The 24,423-nt window shown below is 36.2% G+C and overlaps 2 protein-coding genes across 3 annotated transcripts; both read left to right on the top strand.

The window, feature by feature from the left end:
* The first annotated feature begins 411 nt into the window (after window positions 1-411).
* ppp4cb (protein phosphatase 4, catalytic subunit b) lies at window positions 412-7,655 on the top strand. Its single transcript, XM_019118376.2, has 9 exons — window positions 412-569; window positions 2,199-2,427; window positions 2,520-2,571; window positions 2,700-2,750; window positions 3,469-3,570; window positions 3,916-4,089; window positions 4,177-4,303; window positions 4,385-4,574; window positions 6,833-7,655. The coding sequence occupies exons 2-9, from the start codon at window positions 2,330-2,332 to the stop codon at window positions 6,960-6,962; spliced, it is 924 nt and encodes a 307-aa protein (XP_018973921.1). The 5' UTR covers window positions 412-569; window positions 2,199-2,329; the 3' UTR covers window positions 6,963-7,655.
* An 840-nt stretch (window positions 7,656-8,495) lies between these two features.
* Window positions 8,496-21,392, top strand: eif3c (eukaryotic translation initiation factor 3, subunit C). 2 transcript variants are annotated; one of them, XM_019118371.2, is made up of 23 exons: window positions 8,496-8,653; window positions 9,144-9,262; window positions 9,717-9,782; window positions 9,869-10,058; window positions 10,141-10,266; window positions 12,091-12,139; window positions 12,242-12,363; window positions 12,485-12,612; window positions 12,696-12,953; window positions 13,714-13,855; window positions 13,939-14,064; window positions 15,862-15,955; window positions 16,036-16,223; window positions 17,161-17,385; window positions 17,459-17,650; window positions 18,093-18,264; window positions 18,357-18,516; window positions 18,608-18,673; window positions 18,863-18,950; window positions 19,041-19,206; window positions 20,414-20,455; window positions 20,671-20,718; window positions 20,967-21,392. In XM_019118371.2, the coding sequence occupies exons 2-23, from the start codon at window positions 9,162-9,164 to the stop codon at window positions 21,041-21,043; spliced, it is 2,826 nt and encodes a 941-aa protein (XP_018973916.1). In that variant the 5' UTR covers window positions 8,496-8,653; window positions 9,144-9,161; the 3' UTR covers window positions 21,044-21,392. The 2 variants fall into 2 exon arrangements, with proteins under 2 accessions (XP_018973916.1, XP_018973917.1); XM_019118372.2 differs by lacking the exon at window positions 20,671-20,718.
* The last annotated feature ends 3,031 nt before the right edge of the window (window positions 21,393-24,423 follow it).

Here is a 24,423-nt window from a genome sequence, read left to right as displayed (position 1 = left end):
CCTCAGTTTTTTTCATATCAACTTCAAATTTGGAACATAACTTATTTAGACACAAGGCTTTAATTTTATACCAATTTTAGAGTAAAATCTGTTATGTAAAATATTTATAATAAATAAAATATAATAAAATTAACAGTACATTTTATTTACAGTACATTTAAACTTCTATAACTTTTTGATACTTTAATTTTTTGAAAAAAAAAATACACTTTTGCCAAAATCTGCTAATTTTCTTCTTTAAAAAGAGACCAACCGTAGGTCTATATTCCAAAGTGTTCATAAATTACAACAATTTAAGTTTGGATAGTGCACTTTAATGCTTATTTTAAAAAATGGGGTGTGACAGTTAAAGAGTTAAAGTGAGACAGCAGATGGAAGTAATGCAACACTAATGGATGCCAACTGCCGTAAAACTCCAGCGAAGAAGAAGAAGCAGAAGAAGGCGGAGGAGGGGCTTGACGCCGGTAGAGGGTGGTGGGAGAAAAAGAGCGACGAACCGGGTGGAAGCCCTAAAAAGCCAACTGAGGTTTTACTCCTTAGATTGCTTTGTATTTTACAAGTGACTAGAGGTACGTTTCACTCGTGTATTTCTTGAACTCTGTTGTGATTTAAGCGGTAAAAGAGGCGTAAACTATCCGTGTATTTGTTTAGGCAGAAGAGCTCGTTTTTCAGGCCTTTAGCTGCTCAGGCTAACGTAGCTAGCGCGGCTAATTCAGGATTGGCTGGAAATTAAGCTCGAGTTTGACATCAGGTTTCTTCACATCGTGGGGACTGATGATAGTCGATTGTGTGTTTGGTAGTGATGTTCGTCGAGAGGTTATTTAATTCATCGGTAAGTTTTCAGGAAAGTTGTGCCAGTCACGTTGAGTAACGCTAAGCGAACTGAGCGTTTAACATAGACCCCTGTGAAATAACACAACAGAATAGGAAGACTGATGTTTTAGCTTTTATTGTAACACATCCTAATTTGATTTAAAGTCATCTTACAGGAGTTCGATTTAGATTCGTTTTTAAACGTTAGACTCTGTGTTAAATTCGCTGTTTGACTGTGAAATCAGGGGCCGGTTGCATAAAAGATTAAGACTAGTCTTAAAAGTTAGTCAGCTGTTTTTTTTTTCAGTTACATAAAAGTGTAGATTAGTCCAAGTTGAATCCAAAACCCCCTTTGGCTCACTGCTAGCTGGTCAAACTTGTATTCAAGACACTGACTTAACAACATAGAGGCTGAGTATACGCAGGAGCTGTTTAACTTGATTAACTACTGCATACTCTGCAGGTTTCTCATCTCGTTTTTAGGCTCGTGCTTAATTTGCATACATATGACGTTGTTAATCAGTAGTCATAAAATATTAACATTTTATTTGTGAGTGGTTTCAGAAAGCCTTTGTATTTAAAGAAAACGATTAACCATTAAAATGACTGTAAAACATGTACACACAAACTGTTTTATTATTATTATTAATATTTATTATTATTAATGCCGTAACCAAGAACAATACGACAAGAATCATCCATTGCAAATCAGAAAAAAACAACAAAACAAAAATACTATGAACCAGTGCCAGAGTATATGACAATAACAAAAATATATGTAAGTAATATTTCAAGGAAAAATTAAATTTTAAGCTACAGTCATATTTACATACAATGTTACATGCTCTAATTGCCTTTTTACTTGTGCAGTTTTGTAAAGCATTACAATAAAGCTTGAAATCATTTTTAAAGTTAGAAAAATTTGGTTTGGAGTCTGATCATTTCATTTTATGCATATGAAACTTTACCTTGTATATTAATAATTGTACAAGCTTTATAAATATCATGATAATTAAAGTATATTAACCACTACACTGCACAATTTCTTCTTAAGTAAATGTTCCATATCAGTCCAGAATAGCTTTGCAATGAAAAATTGTTTCCGTTACTGGGTATATTCAATGCATTATATTAAAAGAAACTTATTTTTCTTTGTTATTAATGTAAAATGTATCCACTGTTTGTCAAGACCATAAAAAACGAGCTGGAGGATAAATGTTATTCAGTATATTTCTAATATATCAGAATGCCGTACATTGCCTTCTCTTTAATGAGGCAAAACTTTAGTTATCTTTGCATGGTTAAACTTGAATAAGACAACTACACAGTATAGTAAATGTTGACTATGTTAAAATGTCTTTTCTTTTTTTCTTTACTCCAAACAGGGTTGTTGTGCCCAGATTGGACCCCACCACCTCTCCACGTCTCTTCATCTGGTGTGTGTGTGTTTGGATAGCACAGAGAGAGACTGTTAGTCGTACAGTAGCTGTATTCACTGGTCTCTCAGCGATCCAGCATGGGTGACATGAGTGATCTGGACAGGCAGATCGACCAGCTGAGGAGGTGTGAGCTCATCAAGGAGAACGAGGTCAAAGCCCTGTGTGCCAAAGCCAGGTGACTACAACCCACAGAAAGCCAATCAGCAGCTTTTAAAAGCATCTTACTGTTGATCATATGCTCATACAACACTAATGTGTGTCTTCCAGAGAGATTCTTGTAGAAGAGAGTAACGTACAGAGGGTGGACTCTCCGGTAACAGTAAGTATTGAGCACAGGGGAGAGATTTGGAAGAATGTTGAGATTTTTCTCAAAATATCATCTTTAAAATGATATTGAAACTCTTTGATCATGTATCTGGGAAGTTAATAGATCTGTCTTTTCTTCAGGTGTGTGGTGACATCCATGGACAGTTTTATGACTTGAAGGAATTGTTTAGGGTATGTCTGAGTTCTTTCACACAAAAAGTAAATCCAAAATGATGTTTTTATTTATTTTTTGTATCCAGTACAAAAGTACTGCTTTACATCAAATGTCAAAATTATTTACATACCGCTTTTCACAATATACATTGCTTCTAAGCAGCTTTACAGAAAATCATGATTGCAATGTTTATAATATTTTAGTATCTTCATTCCTTATAGTTGCATTTAGCAGATTATAATTTTACATTTTTAAACATTTATTCTGGATTAATACTATAATTTTTTATTAAATATCAATTTGAAATTGTATATAAATATTATTATTATTATTATTTTTTTTTTTTTTTTGTAAAAATATAGAAGTATTGTTATTTCGTTAATATAGGCTTTGATGCTGGTATGGCATAAAATGATAAAAATATCCAACTTAAAATATACTGTATCACTGGATGATAATATAGTTCACATTTAGCGATGATGTAAACAATCAAACAGTTGAGCTTTCCTACAGTATGTAGAATAAATAAAGCAACCTCCTAGTTGTAATTGATGTTGTTGACTGGACAGTCTCACTGTTAGTTTAAATCAAATCAGTGGCGCAGTTATTTCCTTCAGCTTGCTAATCGCATGCTAGCATTTCTTGTTGGACTGGGTATTTGTTATTTAAATGGAATATACTCACAAATCTACTAATAATTGGTAATAAATTAGTATTTAATAATCTATTCTTCAGGTGGGAGGCGACGTTCCAGAAACAAACTACCTCTTCATGGGAGATTTTGTGGACAGAGGCTTTTACAGTGTTGAGACCTTTCTGTTACTTCTTGCTCTGAAGGTACGGTCAAGATGTTTAGGACGTTAGGAATGAGATGTTACGGCTGTTATTGTAATAAATGAACGTGCACCACTGGTTAAAATCTTTTAATAATTAACATTTTTTTTTTAGACGTGTTTGAAATAATTTTGAATTTGAATCTGAATATACAGTGGATATTTTTTATTTTATTTTTTTTTTTAAATCAGCATATTAGCATGATTCCTTAAGGATTATGTGACACTGAAGACTGGAGTAATGATGCTGAAATTCAGCTTTGTTCACAGAAATATATTACAATTTAAAATTATATTCCAATAGAAAACGGTTATTTTAAATTGTATTATTTCCCATTCATCCTCACAGGTGCGTTATCCAGACAGAATCACCCTGATCCGGGGAAATCATGAGTCTAGACAGATCACACAGGTGTACGGCTTTTACGACGAGTGTTTAAGAAAATACGGCTCGGTCACGGTATGGAGGTACTGCACCGAGATCTTCGACTACCTGTCCCTCTCCGCCATCATTGACGGCAAAGTGAGGCTTTTTGCTGGTTTGCTAACATGGTTCCACTTGCTGCCTCAAAACTGGCCTGACGTGGATGTGTTTCGTGTGACCCCACAGATCTTCTGTGTACACGGAGGCCTGTCGCCCTCGATCCAGACTCTGGACCAGATCAGAACCATCGACAGGAAGCAGGAAGTGCCTCATGATGGGCCCATGTGTGATCTTTTGTGGTCTGATCCTGAAGGTAATTCTAGATTACAGGTGAGAAGTTGTTCGTCATCATCAGCAGCATCTCGTTATAGAAATGTTTGTCTCTCTGGTTCAGACACCACAGGATGGGGCGTCAGCCCGAGAGGTGCTGGATATCTGTTTGGGAGTGACGTTGTGGCCCAGTTCAACGCCGCCAACGACATCGACATGATTTGCAGGGCGCATCAGCTTGTCATGGAAGGTTACAAGTGGCACTTCAACGAGACTGTTCTCACTGTGTGGTCTGCTCCCAATTACTGCTACAGGTGCGTTTCTGTCTCTCAGTTACAAGAATGTCCACGTAGCTATTACGGATGCCACAGTTCTCAATATATTATTGAACCGTTCAGTATGACATCAGTACATGCTTGTGAATTGCAATCATTTCTGTGCATTTTATTTCTCTCTGAACTGACTCTGTATGTCTGTGAGTCTACGTGCTCAGATGTACACCTCCCCGCTTAATACGTACATTTTACTGCACAACATCAGACAGATGCATGCTTTTGTGATCTGATGCTGCTTCTCATCGCAGAATGAGGCAGAAAATATATTCTATACTGTAATAAAGCCTATGTCACTTAGCAATGGATTATAAATATACATAATTATTATGAAAATACCAAAGATTGCTTGATGAACATATAAGCCATATATCGTCACAGTTGAGAGTTTATTGTCTTCATGTTTCGTCATTCAAAACATTTCTATCTTCCTTTTATTCAGTCACAGCGATAGCTGGATTCCTTTGTCCATATGAGGGACTTTCTGGAGCAAAATTTACTTCTGATGCATATGTGGAGTTTCTGCCTGAGGGCGCACTCCGGCTTCCAGTATGAATGAAGCAGACATTACACGTGTACTCAGTGGCCAATCCCGCCTATTTTGGGGAAGAATATGAACAATAATACTTTTTTCAAAATAAATATAAATCCATGTCATTCTCCAGTCTACTGAAGTGTACAGGAGTTTTGTTGTTGTTTTTAATTTGTTATAAATTAATCGGATTTAAAATCTTAAACACTGAAGTGCTAAGCCATCAGAATCAAACTGAAAACTGTGGTTAAAAAACCCGAGGTTTGTATTGAACTGTGGGCTAACTGTATAGTCACATCCCTAGTAGTTATATATATATATATATTATTATTATTATTATATATATATATATATATATATATATATATATATATATAGATATATATATATATATATATATATATATTTATATAATTTTTTTTTTTTTTTTTTTTTTTTAATGAAAATTATAGTAATCGTTATTAGTGTTGTCAAAAGTACTGATGTCAGTACCAGTCGGGACTGAAACTTAAAAAATGTGAAGATACCATCATTTCCTGCTAGCATGCTGAGTGGCTTCTTAAACCGCTCGGATTGGCCATTGTGTTCATGCGCTCAACAGATGTTGAGCGTCTGTGATTGTTTTTGAGTCAGTGTTATTTTAGTTTTACCGCTTTATTATAGTTTACATACTTTTTAATGAATTAGTTGTTATTTTCATGTTTTCAGTCTTTATTTTTATTTTAAAGTTTGTTTGTTTTTTTCCAAATTAATTTTAAATGTCTAATTTTTATTATCCAGAAAATGTAGCTGGTGTAGTACATCAAGTGAACTAAATGAAAATCAGAAAGGCTATTTCATTTCAGCATTGTTTCAGTTTTATTTGAAGTAATGAAATTAGTTTTTGTTTATTCTTATTTTTATTTCAGTTGTACTTATTTTAGCACATCAAGTTAAACTAAACTAAAAGGGGATATGTAGCTTAGAAAATTGAGGGTTTTTTTTATTTCAGCTAATGTTTATCTTTTTTAATGAAAATGTTTTTTTCTTACTTTTTCTAGTTGATCAACTTTTATTTCAGTTTTAGTTATTTTAGTACATAAAGTTAAACTAAATGAAAATTAGAAATTAAAATAGGTGAAATAAAGTACTTTATATATTATATTTCAGGTAATGTTTAGTTTATTTCAAGTAATGAAAATGTTTTTTTTTAATAGATTTTTTACATTTTTATATCAGTTTTAGTACATCAAGTTAAACTAAATGAAACTGAGAAAAGCTGCCTTAGCAAACAGCTGAAATTACTTCTTTAAAAAAAGTTTAAAGAAGTAAAATAAGCTTTATGGTTTTGTTTAATTAACTATAATAACCCTGATTTGATTTGTTGTTTTTGTATTATTCAGGGTTGCAGACTGTAACTAAAATAGTAACAAATGTGACTACTCAAAACCACAAACAACAGTCAGTTTAAATCCAGTCTTATGTTAATTACATCTGGATAGTGGATGTGAGAGTTTCCTACACACAACAAACGTAGCGTGAGCAGCAAATGAACCGGCTCTTGAGAGTTAGAGGTTTGAATCATTTACAGCTGACTCACTCACGAACCACAAGTCATTTATTTATTTGGTTTTGTCTAATTCAAACAGTTACAAGTAATTAAAGATTGTTGTTTTGCATAGTATTATTAAGAACTAAATTCTTACTTATCCGCTTTTCTTTGTCATAGATGTGGTAATGTGGCAGCAATCTTGGAGCTTGACGAGCACCTGCAGAAAGAGTTCATCATATTCGAAGCTGCTCCACAAGAAACGAGAGGCATTCCCTCCAAGAAGCCAGTCGCTGACTACTTCCTGTGAGCTTCCTGCATCCTTAGGATGCAAGCACTCTCTACAGGAAGTGGTGCCCTGTGTGTACTTGTATTTCTGTTTTCCTCTCCCTGCCCAGCTGTCTTAATTGTGCTTTTTTTTTTTTTTTTTTTACTTTCTCTGTAATATTCCTTTTTTATTATTTTCTATTTTCCATCCACTTTCACATTCTCTTTGCCATCAAGACACACATTGGCATTATATTCTCATCCACTGCTGTGAAATCTCTCGCTCTCAGACTCATCGTATGCTGTAGATGTAGACGTTGATGAAGTATGTGAATAGCAGTAGGGACGGCATTGCTCCCGTCCCTCAGAAAGCTGCATTTTGAAAGGGCAGGTTTTTGGACATTTTATTTTCATTTTCTTTCTTTACACTCTCTTCTCGTGTAAATGTGTATGAGAATGGATGTGCTTTGATTATAGTTTACAGTCTACTGTTTTCACTGGAGTCATCATAGTTTCACAGCTTTTGAGTTTAGTGCAGGAACCAACTGCAGATGCTGAGCGCCCAACACTGCAGAAATATATGGACATTAACTACACTGGAAAATATCAACACGACACACAAACCAAACTGGAGTTAGAAAATCTGCTTTCCCTCTTGACTGTTCTCTCTATAGGAATTATTGTTGATTTTTATTTTTAATTTGTGAAAATAAAATGTACTTTTGTATGAATTTAAGATGTGAATTTCTGGGTTTCTTCATCAGTTTGTCTGATATTGTGTGCCTGCTCAGCTCATCCGTGTTATTTCATCCACTCTATTTAGAAAATATTTTTTCTAATTGAATATTGGAGTGTGTAAATATAAATATTAAAGAACTTTGGGACACAACTTCAGCAAGAGTCCCTTTTTGAATCACTTTTTATAAAATCGCAAATTATTTTACATCTTAATGTCAACTTAAAAATGCATTTTGATCCATATAGTTGCAAATTCAGTTCATAGATTTACCAAAATATATATGCGAGGCTACCTATCATAGATTTAGGCAAATGTGAAAGGCCACTCGTTTGTGTGTGTATGTGTGTGTGTGTATATATATATATATATATATATATATTCAAGCCTAAAAATTAATTGAAATGTAACATTACTTAAAAATATATTTTATGCATATTTGAGAAATTAATGCTTTTATTCAGCAAGGATGCATTAAGCTGATAGTAAAGACGTGTTGCAAAAGATTTTTATTTAAATGCATTTTTTTTTATTCTTTGTTAACTTTATATTGATCAAAATGCACCGTTTATATTTAATAATAAAAAAAAAAAAAAAAAAACATCTTGGTTTCTTCTCAAAATCTCAACATTGAGAGTAATAAATGTTTCTTGAGCAACAAACAGCATTTTTAAATTAAGTAATCAAAACATTTAAGGAACACTTTACATCAAAATATGCCTTTACTCACCATTTTGCTCCGAATCAGTGTGGTTTTCTTCTTTCTGTGGAACACGAAACGAGATGCGTGGTGTTTTCTGCAGCTCCAGGTCAGCTGGCGGCGGTAGAGCACGCCCCCGTCGCTTTGGCGCGCCTCCATCACTTCCGCTCTCTCTGGAAGAAGCCGGACAAGGCTTTGACGCACGCCGTCAATTGTGCTCACAAAATTGCAAATGTGGATCTAAAAGACACGAAGGGAATTCACAAACGAGAGATCTAACGTTTCCAGCAGATAACAGGTATGCTCCGCATGTGACGCACAGGAATTGTCGGTTATATGGCACATGCAGGTTTGGTCTCGTTAGGCCTGAACCAGCCGGTCACGTTAGTTATCTATTATGCGCCACATGTGTTTCCACACACAGCAGATGGCTTATTGATTATAGTTTATTTCCATTAATGCCCCGATCATTGGCCTTTTAGCAGTGACGTGATGAAAGTCATTCATTCATACTAGCAAGCGGAGGTGCCAGCAGAAAAAATGTTATATAAAGCGTCACTGGATTAGCTAACGTTAGAGCTTTTAGTAACTTTTACGTTCCGCGTAATTTACCGTTTAACATTATTAATTGCTGGTACGTCACATAGTCCCCATCCGCCAGTTACGATATTTGTGTCGTCGTTTGTACTCGTGACACTATTCTAAACAATGCCTTGTAGGTTTGAGACTGTATGTTTTCACTTTCTCTTGTTGTTTTTTCTCCGTCCTTTCTGTATGTTTCATTTCAGTGCTAGCAGCCGTCAGTTATGTCGCGTTTTTTCGCCACCGGATCCGACAGTGAGTCGGAGGAGTCCTCGTCCGCGGATGAAATCACCCCCAAAGCGACCGGGACTACTTTCAATAAGCCGTAAGTTGTTTTTCTGAGCGCGTGCATTCTAACAAAATACTTTGTGCGATATTGCCTTGGCATTGTAAAACAACATAGTAGAAGTCAGTATTTGACTGCTTTCTCTCTTCTGACTTCCATCCATCTGTATGTCCATTCCTTTTTTTTTTTTCTTTTTTTTTTTGGAAGTTGTATAAACTATTTTTATAGCACAGGTACATGTCGGAGATGTCTATTTGACGTCTGCATTTACATCTGCAAGACATATTTTTGACAGCGTTTGCTCATCTGAAAGGACGTTTCCTATCAGATGTCAAATAGACGTTTAGAAGATGTCTTTAAGATGTTTTTTTTTATGGTTTTAGTTTTAATTAACTATAACCCACTTTCTGAGACACCGGGAGAGGTGACAAGGGTGGTTATGTTATTGTAATCAGCTGTGATGCAGTATTTGACTCTGCTGCTGTCTTTGTAGGGCCCTGTTGCTGAGTGATGATGAGGAGGACACAAAGAGAGTGGTACGCAGTGCCAAGGACAAGAGGTGAGCACAGAATGTAGCACATCGGGACTCAGGAATAAAGAAGCTTTCACTCCCAACCTCATTCTCTGTTGTCCGTTGCGTTTCAGGTTTGAGGAGCTCACCAACATCATCAAGACAATCCGCAATGCCATGAAGATCCGAGACATGTCCAAATGTCTGGAGGAGTTTGAGCAGCTGTATCGAGCGTTCCTCAAAAGCAAAACCATCGTGGACAAAGAGGGTGTGCCGCAGTTCTACATCCGCCTGCTCGCTGATCTGGAGGACTATCTCAACCAGGTCTGTAGATCGCACCGGAGTCATCTAGTCACACGATTAAAGCTTGTTCATGAGCAATAAACAGCTTTTGCTTTCATGATAGCTATGGGAGGACAAGGAGGGGAAAAAGAAGATGAACAAAAACAATGCCAAAGCCTTGAGCACACTTCGGCAGAAGATCCGCAAATACAACAAAGATTTTGAAACGGAGATTGCCAGCTATAAAGAGGTACTGAACTCTAGCACAAATGTTATTTGTATATGAGATATGAGCATGTTTATGATTTTTTTTTAAGGGTTTCTACTGGTCCTTAAGTCTAAAAGTCTAAAATAAGTTTAGGGCATAAAAAGGCTTTAATATCTTAAAGGGATAGTTCACCCACATATTAAAATTCTGTCATTAATTACTCACCCTCATGTCGTTCCAAACCCGTAAGATCTTCGTTTATCTTCAGAACGCAAGTTAAGATTTTTTGGGTGAAATCCGAGAGCTTTCTGACCCTGCATAGACCGCAGAGCAACTGACACGTTCACGATATACAGTAGCATTTATTAATGTTACTTAATATTAAGGTAAGAATTAATACATTTTTTAAATAAATGAAAGTTGTATCTGTTAACGTTAGTTAATGCGCTGTGAATTAAAATGAACATTTTGATGAACTGATATTAAAAGAGATTAATAAATGCTTTTCGTTCTTCGTTTAGGGGTAAAACAACGTGTGTGCCAATTTTCAAGAGTTTTTGAACATGTCAAGGCCCCCAAATAGTCGAAAAAAATAAATTAAATACAAATAATAATCCTTAGGTATCAATAGTGCCCTGTGCCATTAGTGGTTTGTGCCCTAAAAATGTCATTGCAAAAAAGTATTAATACCATCTGCTAGGGCTGCACGATTAATCGTATTTTAATCTCGATAACGATAGCCACCTTTCTTGATTAATTAAAAAGAATTGTCACGATATTGGCCGGCTCGTTATTTATCCTGAAACGTGTTTTTAATTTGGCATTTGCATTATCTTGCATTGCTAACAAGTCTTCACTAGCGTTCATGATTGTGGTTCCCAGATGTGAAGAGCTTTAAGCACCGAAACAGAGCTTTTCTCCTTTAAGGATACACTTTCTGCCCGGTATTTTATTTAATTTGTGCAATCTGGCAACCCTGTGCGCGCTCACTGATGGCGGAACAAGCGCTGATGATGATGATATGAAAACATACGAGTTTATCGATCTCTCCACAGCGTTATTCTGCTTACATGAAAGTGTCATATAGACAATGTGTGTTTATTCACAAGCCATTTGTACTGTTTGTGTTACCAAATGTGCCATGATCAAACTTTCACTGAGTTTCAATAATGGATCTGTTGTGTTTGAGGAATAAATGTGCTTTTCCTACCTGTGACAATACAATGGGAAAAATGTACATAAAATGGAATTATTGGAATTTATATTAAGAGTTTCTAAAGTTTTTACCAGTTTTCGTGTTAAAAATGGCATGGCAATGTTAGTTTTCAGTGTGTATTAACGATCTTTGAGCAGATTTACTGTGCGATCTGAGTGGCTTTTTCTCATTTGTGAACAAATGGTCACTTCAAAAATGTAATTTGAATACAGATGACAAAACACTAACCAAAACCATGAGTTTGTATTATCATAGCTGGTTAAATGAAGTCAGTGTATAGTCAGTGGAGGTTGGTTAAAGGACACATGAAAGGAATAAAAAAAAAAAAAAAAACACTAAAACCAGCCTAAGCTGGTTGACTGATTTTAGTTGGTCATCCAACCCGGTCTTTGCTGGTCAGGAGGCCGGTTTTAGAGGGGTTTTGACCACTTCCTTAGCTGGTCAGGCTGGGAGACCAGCTTAAACCAGCTAATTTAGGCTGGTTTTAGCATTTTTTTTTCCCCAGCAGGATAGAATAATCGTTATTAATAATCGTGATTATCAGTTTAACCATTATCGTGCAGCCCTACCATCTGCCAGTATGTCAGATTTGCTGTTTCAAATGTTCTGTTTTGCTGTCAGCCTGGTGGTTTACTCTGATTTTCCTGCAGAACCCTGAGCAGTCAGCTGAAGAAGAGGAGAAGGATGACATTGGCAGTGGTTAGTCTCCTCATTTATCTCTGAGCTGCTGTCCATTGCCTTTGAGTTGTATATTGAAGGTTGAGTCTTTATTTGCTCTTTCTTTGCTTGTTTGATGTGCAGCATCGTCGAAGAGTGATGATGATGATGATGAAGGCATCACTGCCAAGAGCTTAATGAAGAAGAAACCTCAAGAAGAGGAGAAGAAGGCACCAGAGGCCAGCAAGTTCCTCAAAGGCGCTGCTGTAGGTCCCAACACGCCTTACAAGACCATTTCACGTGATTTTTAAAAGAACTAGAAAGTCACTTTGGGGCAGATGACTTGATTTGAACTGTGTTCACGATTCAGCACTTTGTCGTTGTCAGGATGAGGAGTCTGAGAGTGATGATGATGAGGACAGTGAGGACTGGGGCTCTGATTCTGTGGACAGCGGCGGTGAAAGCGAGGACAACGAAGGAGCGGCAGCATCGCTGGCTGTGGTCTTCCTCAAGAAGTATGTGTTTCAGCCTTAAGCTGTTAAGTTTATTTATCTTTAACGGCTTCAAGTGTCTTTATACTCTGCACTCGCCCTCACAGAGCTCAAGACGGCGACAAGCAGCACGAACCCAAGAAGGACGGTAGGAGAAAGAGGCACAAGAAGATTGAGCAGGTGGAGGAGGAGGTCGATGAAGATGGAGAAGCAGAGGAAGGAGGATGGGAGAAGGTAAAGGGTGGCGTGCCGCTGGTGAAGGAGAAGCCCAAGATGTTCGCCAAAGGCACAGAGATCAACAGCGCTGTGGTGATCAAGAAGCTCACTGAGATCCTGCAGGCCAGAGGAAAGAAAGGAACCGACAGGTGGGAAAATCTCATCAGTCTTATGATCAGTGGATCATTTAGACATTTGTGACAGTGAATTCTATAGAAAAAAAAATTTTTTATGTGGACCACTAGGTTTTCTAATGGCTTGACCACCCATGACGTGATATTAATAATTACATTGTATTAAATGTATAGAACTTTACTTTTTACCCTTTAAATGTGATCTTTTACTAAAAACTGTATGTATGTGTATATATATAGATAGATAGATAGATTTTTTTTTTCTTGAAAATAAAGTTTAAAATACAAATTTAATTAACATTTACAAAAATTCCCCCCTTCTCTCATTTTGACCGAGTTATGAGTTTGATTTATTTTTGTTTATGCTGTTAAAGTTTTTTTTTTAAAGTTTTGAATGAATTTTAAAATGTAATTTATTCATATGAGTCCAAGCTGAATTTTCAGTCTTCAGTGTCACGTGATCCTTCAGAAATCATTTTAATATGCTGATTTGCAGCTCATGAAACATGTATTCATGATAATACTCAATGTTGGAAACAATTGTACTGCTTCATATTTTTGTGGAAAATGTGATGCATTATTTAAAGAATTTTGAAAGATGAATAGAAAGTTCAAAAGAACAGAAATAGAACGTTGCCTCGTCAACTAACTGAAAAAAAAAAGTTTTTATGCTTTCATTTAAGAATTTATTTCAAGTAACTTATAATAATAATAATAATGACCACCATACAAGCAGGAATAATAACCAAAATGTGTTTGTTCCCTTGTCGTTCAGAGCTGCTCAGATCGAGCTCCTTCACGCTCTATCTGGCATCTCTAATGAGAATAACCTGGGCCAAGGCATCCTCGTCAAGATTAAGTTCAACATCATCGCCTCCCTGTACGACTACAACACCAACCTGGCCGCCTTCATGAAGGTGAGGATCTCTTGAGACGTGCTGATGGTGTTACGGTCATCTAATGTTTCTGACTCACGTTATTCTCTCTCACTCCTCTTCAGCCGGAGATGTGGAAGAAGTGTCTGGAATGCATCGATGAGCTGCTGGACATTCTGTTTGAAAACAACAACATCTTTATTGGAGAAAACATCGCCGAGGACAGCGAGAACCTGGCCATCTCTGACCAGGTCAGTGTCACATGTCACATCAACAGTGGTTTGTTAACTTTTGATCAGTAAAAAGTGAACAGGTGCAGTCACTTTTAATGTTGCTTTGCAGAATTATGCGGGCAAAATCCATTGTTTGGAAGTTGTACAGCTGCACAAAGTGGGGGAAATTCAAATTGCATTGGGTTTTTTTAAATAAAAAACTGTGGTTGTGACTTAAAATGCAAGTTTAAAAATGACTTGTGCAGTTGTACAGTTTGGCCAATATTGTGATTTTTTTTAATATATATATATATATATATATATATATATATACACAGTACAGGTCAAAAGTTTGGAAACATTACTATTTTTAATGTTTTTGAAAGAAGTCTCTTCTGCTCATCAAACCTGCATTTATTTGATCAAAAATACAGAAAAAACAGTAATATTGTGAAATATTATTACAACTTAAAAATAATAGTTTTCTATTTGAATATACTTCAAAAAAAAAAATTTATTCCTGTGATGCAAAGCTGAATTTTCAGCATCATTACTCCAGCCTTCAGTGTCACATGTAACATCCAGTCTATCACATGATCATTTAGAAATCATTCTAATATTCTGATTTATTATGAGTGTTGGAAACAGTTCTGCTGTCTAATATATTTGATGAATAAAAGGTTAAAAAGAACTGCATTTATTCAAAATAAAAAAAAAATTCTAATATATATTCTAATAATATATTTTCTTTACTATCACTTTTTATCAATTTAACACATCCTTGCTGAATAAAAGTATTGATTTTATTAAAAAAAAAGAAAAAAAAAATACTGACCAGTAGTGTATATTGTTATTAAAAGTATCACATGTTCTGAAGAAATATTAAGCAGCAGAACTGTTTCCAACTTTAATAATGAATCATCATATTAGAATGATTTCTAAAGGATCATGTGATAATGATCCTAAAAATTCAGCTTTGCATCACAGAAATAAATGATAATTTAAAGTATAATAAATTTAAAAACAATTATTTTAAATTGTAATAATATATCACAATATTACATTTTTTTTCTGTATTTTTGATCAAATAAATGCAGGCTTGATGAGCAGAAGAAACCTCTTTCAAAAACATTAAAAATTGTAATGTTTCCAATCTTTTGACCTGTACTGTATGTGTGTATATATATATATATAAATTAAAATAAAATAATAATTACAATAATAATAACAATATAATATAAGTAAGGGACACTTCGCGTCGGGGTCCTGATCACCCTGTCGGGGTTTATTCTGAGATAACAACCGGCTGGATGTACAAGATAACTCGTAGTACCCGGATGAGCAGTGTGGTGTTCATTTTGGTGGTTGTTATCTGGAAATAACATACCGCTGGATAGACGATTGACCAATCAGAATCAAGTATTCCACAGAGCTGTGTGATAATAGAACTTAAAATAATGATATACTATAAAAGAATAGTTATTATTTTTATTTAAAATGTATTAATATATAATATTTCACTGTAAAATATCAAATTTAAATTATAATTTTACTTTATATTTACAACTGTAAAGTTAATATTTATGTCTTAATTTCTTCATTTTTAAACTTTATTTTTCAGAGACTTTGTAATTTGAATCTTGCACTAAGCCGTATTCTAATCTCGGTAGTTCGAAAAGGTTCCCTGTATAGATTTCTCTAATGTTGACCAACAAAAAGCTTCTTGGTTTGAAAGTGACTCTCGTGTGAGCTGTGCATCATAAATAGCTACACTATTGACAGTAGCCCTATTTTGCACATGAAATTTGGCTGATGTTTGGCGATTCCTCTCTTCAGCCGTTCCGTGTGCGTGGCTGTATTCTGACTCTGGTGGAGAGGATGGATGAAGAGTTCACCAAAATCATGCAGAACACAGACCCTCACTCTCAGGGTGAGTACAGACCGATTTCAGCCACTGAACTGGTCTGGGTGGCGTGAGGCGTGACACCTCTTCCTCTCACGCTCTTGCAGAGTATGTAGATAACCTGAAGGACGAGGGTCGTGTGTGTGGCATCATCGACCGTCTGCTGCAGTATCTGGAGTCTAAAGGCAGCACGGAGGAAGTGTGCCGCATCTACCTGCGCAGAATAATGCACACGTACTACAAGTTTGACTACAAAGCCCACCGCCGCAGCCTGGGCCTACAGGGAGAGACCAAGGTGAGTGTCTCACTGTTAATGGAGAATAATGCTTTGTATCTAAACCAGGTGATGTGTTTACCAGTAGCAGCTAACTGGACCACTTATTATTTTAATATGTATTTACTATAGTGTTGTTTTAGTTTTTTTAGTTTTTAATCTTACTTTTATAGAGTTTTTGTTTATTTTAAATATTACTATTTTGGTTTTTATTTCAGTTTTAGTTTTATTAATTTTATTTTTCAGTTAGTTTTCACATTTCATTTTAATGTTTCAACTTTATCTAAATTAAAATAAAACTTAGAATTGTTGCCTTGGGTCACTGGTCCATTTGTTTATATTACCAACCAATGTTATTTTACTATTATCTATGTACTATTATATTTTTTATTAATATTTTGAATTGGCTTTTATACTTAAACAATTTCATTTTAACTTAAGTAAAATTATTAGTAATTTCATGTGCTTTGGTAATTTTTATTAGCTTATTCTATATATTACTATTTGTTTAAATTTTTTTTTTGTTTTAATAGGTTTTTTGTTTTTTTTCTAACTTGGCCATGTAATTTTAGTATTATATAATACTATAATATTTATTAATAATATTAATAATCATTTATTTTTATACTTTTAGAATTAAAAATTACATTTTTTTGTAGCAATTTAAGTTTTGTTGTTTTGTTTTTTTTTGTTTTTTTTTAAGAAGAAAATTGAAAATCTGTTTGAAAAGTTTTTTCATCAAATATTTATATTCTATTTTAATCTTTAGCTTAGGTTCCAGTTAGTAGTTTTAGAATCTCAACTTAAAATGAAATTGTGGAAAAAAAACTAAAATAAGTTTTTCATTTTTTTTAGTTCAATATTTCAGCTTTATTTAAATAAACAAAAAAATTCAGTAGTTTAAGTGTTGGTTATTGTTGAAACCCTGATGCTGACCTTTGACCTCTCTGTCCATTAGTCCGAGCAGGATCAGGAGGAGAGCGAGGGAGAGGACAGTGCCATCATCATGGACCGCTTGTGCAAGTTTATCTACGCCAAAGACCGCACAGACCGTATCCGCACCTGCGCAATCCTCTGCCACATTTACCATCATGCCCTGCACAGCCGCTGGTACCAGGCCAGAGACCTCATGCTCATGAGCCACCTGCAAGACAACATCCAGCACGCCGACCCTCCTGTCCAGGTGCACACACGCATTCCTTCTGAAGATTAACTGGTTGGTGTGATTTCCTGGCTCAACTCTTCTTCTCTTTTAGATCCTGTACAACAGGACCATGGTGCAGCTGGGCATCTGTGCTTTCCGCCAGGGCATGATCAAAGACGCCCACAACGCCCTTCTGGACATCCAGTCCAGCGGCAGAGCCAAGGAGCTGCTGGGACAGGGGCTCCTCATGAGGAACATGCAGGAGAGAAACGCTGAGCAGGAGAAGATCGAGAAGAGGCGACAGGTACAGCCACATTACACCTGACCGCTTTCTCTTGTAGAATCAATCATTGTAGTGGCTCATCTGTTTACTTTGACGTCTGAAATCCAAGAAATCCTTGTAAGTGGTTCTAGCAGGACTGGGTTGACAATATTGAATTCGTTATTTGTTGCAGGCTTCATCCAATTTTTGCAAAACGCTTTGTATTTTGTTACTTTTGATATGAAGCAAACCTTTGTTCTAAATCTTTAGTTCTTTGTTGTTCTGGATATTTTGAAGAATGTTGGTTGCTGGTAGGTTTTGACTTCCATGGTATGGAAAAAAAATACTGTGGGAGTCAATGGCTACTGTCAGATATCTGGTTACCAACATTCTTCAAAATATCTTCTTTTGTGTGCAACAGATGAAATTAACTCATACAGGTTTGGAACAACACTGGGTGAATACATTTTGATTTTTGTTTTAGGTGCCATTCCACATGCATATTAACCTGGAGCTCCTGGAGTGCGTGTACCTGGTGTCAGCCATGCTGCTGGAGATCCCTTACATGGCGGCCCACGAGTTTGACGCCCGTCGCAGGATGATCAGCAAACAGTTCCACCACCAGCTGAGGGTGGGCGAGAGACAGCCACTGCTGGGTGAGTGAGAAAGAGAAAAGAGAGGACAGATGGGAAATCCAAATGGGCTTTTTAATCTCAGTAATATGAATCTGTGACTATGTCCTCATCAGGTCCTCCTGAGAGCATGAGGGAGCACGTTGTGGCGGCCAGCAAGGCCATGAAGATGGGCGACTGGAGAACCTGCCATTCCTTCATCATCAATGAGAAGATGAACAGCAAAGTGTGGGATCTGTTCCCAGAAACCCAGTGTGTGCGGGAAATGCTCGTCAGGTAGAGAGTTGAGGATGCCTGACGTAAGATTTTAGCATTTGCATTTGAATTCTATTGAACTAATGTTTGGTGCTGTTTTCTGAACCTACAGGAAGATCCAGGAGGAGTCGCTGCGCACTTACCTTTTCACCTACAGCAGCGTGTATGACTCGATCAGGTACATGTGATCAACACTCGCAACATAATTTCCAAAGAATTATTTAACTTAATTCTACTTAGAATTCAGTTAATGTCAAGCATGCAAAACATGCACAATTTCACGTTTTATTTCATCAAATGTGTGAAATGTTAAATTGACCCATGTGTTTTGCAGTTGTTCATCACTGTCTTTTCCTCTCCTCTGCAGCATGGAGACTCTGTCAGAGATGTTTGAGTTGGAGTTACCCACAGTGCACAGCATTATCAGCAAGATGATCATCAATGAAGAACTCATGGTAAAAGAAAAACAATCAGTTTTACCTGAACTTTCCATCCACATCCAAACCAGTACCTTCATTTTAGTCTTGTGTCCGTACTTTGCTCAGGCATCTCTAGACCAGCCGACTCAGACAGTGGTGATGCACAGGACGGAGCCCACATCCCTGCAGAACATGGCCCTGCAGCTGGCCGAGAAACTGGGCGGCTTGGTAGAGAACAACGAACGTGTCTTCGACCTCAAACAGGGCGTCTATGGAGGATATTTCAACAGAGGTACAAGAACAAGACCCTGAAATCTGATTAAAGATCACTTTCAGATAAAGATAATTTGCATAATAAATGTAGTATTTTCTTAAATATAAATGAAATAAGTTATCTATAAATAATAGTAATACAGTTATATTAAAAATTATTAATATACTAATCATTTTTGACTATTTACTATAATTATAACGTACTTTGGTTTTATAATTTAATTATAAAAAATTTAAGTCATAATAATTGTTTACTGATTTACTACAAGAGCTTTGTTTTTATTTATGATGATATATCATTTGTCATATTTATTGAAGATGTATAGATGTGAATATAATTTCATAATCTATTATGTGCATTTGTGTATGCGTGCGTGTGTATATAGTAATTTATAAAATTTATATATATATATATATATATATATATATATGCACTACATATTACTATTTACATTTGCAATATTCATTAATGATAATATTAATTAATTTAGAAAATTAATTTTATATGTGTGTGTGTGTGTGTGTGTGTGTGTGTATATATATATATATATATATATATATATATATATATATATATATATATATATATATATATATATATATATATATATATATATATATATATATATATATATAATTATAACGCGAATCATCTTAGTAAAATTACTAAGATGATTTGCTTTATAATTGTGTATAAATAAATCAAATAATTCAATAAAGAAATAAAATGTGACCTTGGACCACAAAACAAGTCTTAAGTGTAATTATTTTTTTAAATTGAGATTTATACATCATCTGAAAGTTTTCCATTGATGTATGGTTTGTTATGATAGGACAATACTTGGCCAAGATACAACTATTTGAATATTTGGAATCTGAGGGTGCAAAAAAATCACAATACTAAGAAAATCACCTTTAAAGTTGTCCAAATGATGTTCTAAGCAATACATATTACTAATCAAATTAAGTTTTTTAATATATTTGAGGTAGGAAATTTACAAAATATCTCCATGGAACATGATCTTTACTTAATATCCTCATGATTTTTGGCCTAAAAGAAAAATCTATAATTTTGACCCATAGTGTTTTTTTTGGCTATTGCTACAAATATACCCCAGAGACTTTGTGCTCCAGGGTCACATATGTTAATGTATGTTTGTTTTAAATTGAGCTGAACCGCCATAACTTCATTTCAAATCACTTAAACCTCTCTTTCTCTCACACAGATCAAAAAGGAGGTTACCAGCAGAAGCAGAACTACCAGAGAGGTAATTATCATTCACGCAGACATCTTAATACACACACACACACAACCATGCATATGACAGCCCACACACATTCAGATTGTACTCTTGTGTGCTTCTCGCTTGTGTCCACTCGACACAGCTGCTGTGCAATGTTGCTACCAAAGTGTGTGTTCAAGTGCTTTGTGCAAGTTAAAGTGCATGTGCGCCTGTGTCTCTAAACACTTTTCACTATGCAGCTCCAGACCAGAGGGGAGGTTACTACCAGAAGCAAGGTTACCAACGAGGTGGTTATGAACATGTTCAATCATTCAATCATTCCTTCATCCACCTTAACTCACCTGTTCACTCATTTCTGCCTTCACCAATGAATGCGCTGCCAACCTTTTTCACTCTCTCTAGCTCACTGTCTCGTTCTTCCTTGACAACCTCAAAGCAGCTTCAGTCTCTTGATATGAACTGTAAATGCTGCACATATGACTTCTGAAACTTAATATGGGTGTGTTTTTTTTTCTGTTCTCTGTCACTGCTGTAGATCAGAAAGGCGGTTACCAGCAGAAACAGAACTACCAGCGAGGAGGATACAGGAACCAGAACCAGAGCTCATACTGATCCCAGTGCGGCTTGTTCACACACAGCTTCATTCCAGAACCAGACTGCAGGTTCCTCTGCGTTGCTCTCCACCCACCAACTCCAGATTTGTTGCAATACGTCAGCTTTACCCTCAGTTTTGCAGTGCTGTAGTTTGCTGATAACACCAAATCATAAAAGCTCAATTATATTGTTAACAAAAAAAAAGGCACCACAATTAGCTTGTTTTTCCTGTAACTTCAGAGCTTGAGTTTAGTGTCGATGGTTCTGAAGTAGCAGTTTTAGAGATGATATAGTAGGCTTGGAAGAAATATCAAGTTATCTGTGTTACAATCTGGTGAATTAATAAAGATTATTCAGTCAAAATGAAGTAGAGTTTCCATCAATCATTTGTGTTGAGGTTTGAAACCTCAGTACAAGCAGCTTTTTTTGGTGAACGCTGCGACTGTTGTGAAATCTGCATTGGGAAATCTTTCACCCACAAAAATGATGTGATCAATGTGACCACAGAATAAAAGAATAGAAAAGGTAATTGTGACTTTTTATCTCACAATTCTGACTTTTATCACAGTTGAGTTTATATCTTGAATTTGCATGTTATAAACTTGTCATTGTGAGTTTATATCGTACAGTTCTATATGGTTAAAAGTGTTAGAACACCTGACCATTAAAGTAACCAGGACTTTAATGACATCACATTCTAAATATGTAGACATGGAGTTGGTCCCCCCTTTGCAGCTATAATTCAATTCAAGTTTATTTGTATAGCACTTTTTCCGATACAAATCATTGCAAAGCAACTTTACAGAAAATTAAGTTTCTACAATGTTTAGTAGTAGCTTATCATGTGCATACGGCAGAAATGTTCGGAAAATTAATAAAAGACGTAAACAAACAGACGATTAAAACTATTAATAGCAATTATGCAATCAAACTTATAGCAAAATGTGGTAGTTCTGTATGCTGTTTCAGGGTTAGCATCATCTGAGGTCCTCTGAGGGGTTGGCATCATCTCTTATCAGGTGTTCTGGATCCAGACTGGAGCTTGTGTAAATCCTAGTTAAATCCCGTGGCAAAACAGAGAAACAAATAGAGACATAGTTAGCATAGCTGCTGTTCAAGCCTAGTAAAATTAATTTGTTTAACCCAAACTAAAGAATAATAATGTGCATTTGATCAGATATAACTGCAGCCAAAAATTATGAGATGCATTATTTGAATGCTTGGCCAAAGAGGTGTGTTTTTAATCTAGATTTAAACATAGGAAGTGTGTCTGAACCCCGGACATTATCAGGAAGGCTATTCCAGAGTTTGGGAGGCAAATGTGAAAAAGCTCTCCCTCCTTTAGTGGACTTCGCTATCCTAGGTACTACCAAAAGTCCAGAGTTTTGTGACCTTAGGGAGCGTGATGGGTTGTAGCGTGGGTAGAAGACTAGTTAGGTATGCAGGAGCTAAACTATTAAGGGCCTTATAAGTAAGTAATAATATTTTGTAACTGATACGGAACTTAATAGGTAGCCAGTGCAGAGACTGTAGTATTGGGGTAATATGATCATATTTTCTTGACCTGGTAAGGACTCCAGCCGCTGCATTTTGTACTACCTGTAGCTTGTTTATTGAAGATGCAGGACAACCACCAAGCAGTGCATTACAATAGTCCAGTCTAGAGGTCATGAATGCATGAACTAGCTTTTCTGCATCAGAAACAGGTAACATGTTTCATAGCTTGGCAGTGTTTCTAAGATGGAGGAATGCTATAACAGCTTCCACTTTTCCTTGAGGGGCATTCCACAAGATGTTGGAGTGTTTCAGTGGGAAGTTGTTTCCCATTTATCCAGTAGAGCATTTGTGAAGTCAGCCACTGATGTTAGACAACAAGGCCTGGCTCACAGTCTGTTACAGTTAATCCCAATGGGGTTGAGGACAGGGCTCTATGCATGTCAGTCAAGTTCTTCCACACCAAACACATCCGACCATGACTGCTTTGTGGACTGGGGCACAGTCATTCTGGGATAAAGAAAGAGATTTGCCCAGTCTGTTCCCACAATGTTGGAAGCATAGCATTGTCCAGAATGTCTTGGTTTGAGGAAGCATTATGATTTCCCTTCACTGGAAGTAAGGGGCCTAGGCCTTGCAAAACAGCTCCATACCGTTAACCCTCCTCCACCAAACAGTTGGCACAGTGCAGTCAGGAAGGTAATGTTCTCCTGCCGTCACCCATCAGACTGCCAAAAAGAGAACTGTGATTCGCCACTCCAAAGAACAGGTTTCCACTGCTCCAGAGTCCAGTGGTTGTGTGCTTTACACCACTCCATCCAACACTTGGCATTGTACTTGATGATGTGAGGCTTGTATGCAGCTGCTCGTCCATGAAAACCCATTCCATGGAGTGTCCACGCACAGTTTTTGTGCTGATACTAATCCAGTGGAAGTTTGCATTGAATTCTGCAGCTATCGAATCAGCAGAGCATTGGCGACTTTTACATACCATGCATCTCAGCACTCGGTTGAGTTGATGTTGTTCCTAAACGCTTCAACTTTATAATACAACCACTTACAGTTGACCGTGGAATCTAGAGGGGATGAAATTTCATGCACTGACTTGCTGCAAAGGTGGCATCCTATCACAGTACCACACTTCAATTCACTGAGCTCTTCAGAACAACCCATTTTTTCACAAGTGTTTGTAAATGCAGACTGCATGGCATACTTTTATCCATGTGGCGTATGAGTAAAGATAAGGTGTATAATAGCTTATTTGGAAAATGTATCGAATAGAAACTTTTTAAAATGCATTTGGGCTTCATACAGTTCATCATGCATTCATTTTTTTGGGGACCTAACCCCTCGATGCTCTACCAGTTGAGTTACAGGTAATATGAATGGCTATTTATATGTAAACATGTCATTCCCTTCCATTGTGTGGTCTTATGTAAATTAGATATAATGATCACTCCAGATAGCCCTTGTTGTTTTTTAAGGCTCATCAAATACACTGGTAAAAATATAACAATTTGTAGAGCCGCTGGTCTGTTGAAAAGGCAGAAATGCGGAGTAAAAATGTATCTTCCTTATTACAAAGATTGGAATGATACTAGATTTCTGAGCATTTTAGATTAGAGGGTTTTAGTTTTTTCCAGGTTAGAGTGGTCTGTGGACTGTATCCTTGAGCTGCTTGATTCTAAATGGCTTTAAGTTAGCAGTGGGAAATCTGTTTTTTGAATGCAGGTGTTCAACTAAATGTTTTCTGTGTATAACACACTGTCCCACACAAAACCCACAGATCTTCACTGATCTGCAAGTTCTTGACCGATATAAACATTTACTAAATGCTGTCAAGCCATATGATGACCCATTTTTAACCAATGAAGTCTAAGCATAGTGACCACTAACCAAAATCT

The sequence above is a fragment of the Cyprinus carpio genome, chromosome A12, assembly GCF_018340385.1.
Source record: "Cyprinus carpio isolate SPL01 chromosome A12, ASM1834038v1, whole genome shotgun sequence".
Taxonomy (NCBI): Eukaryota; Metazoa; Chordata; class Actinopteri; order Cypriniformes; family Cyprinidae; genus Cyprinus; species Cyprinus carpio.
Note: the sequence above shows the minus strand (reverse complement) of the source record. Positions and strands in the feature narration are given on the sequence as shown.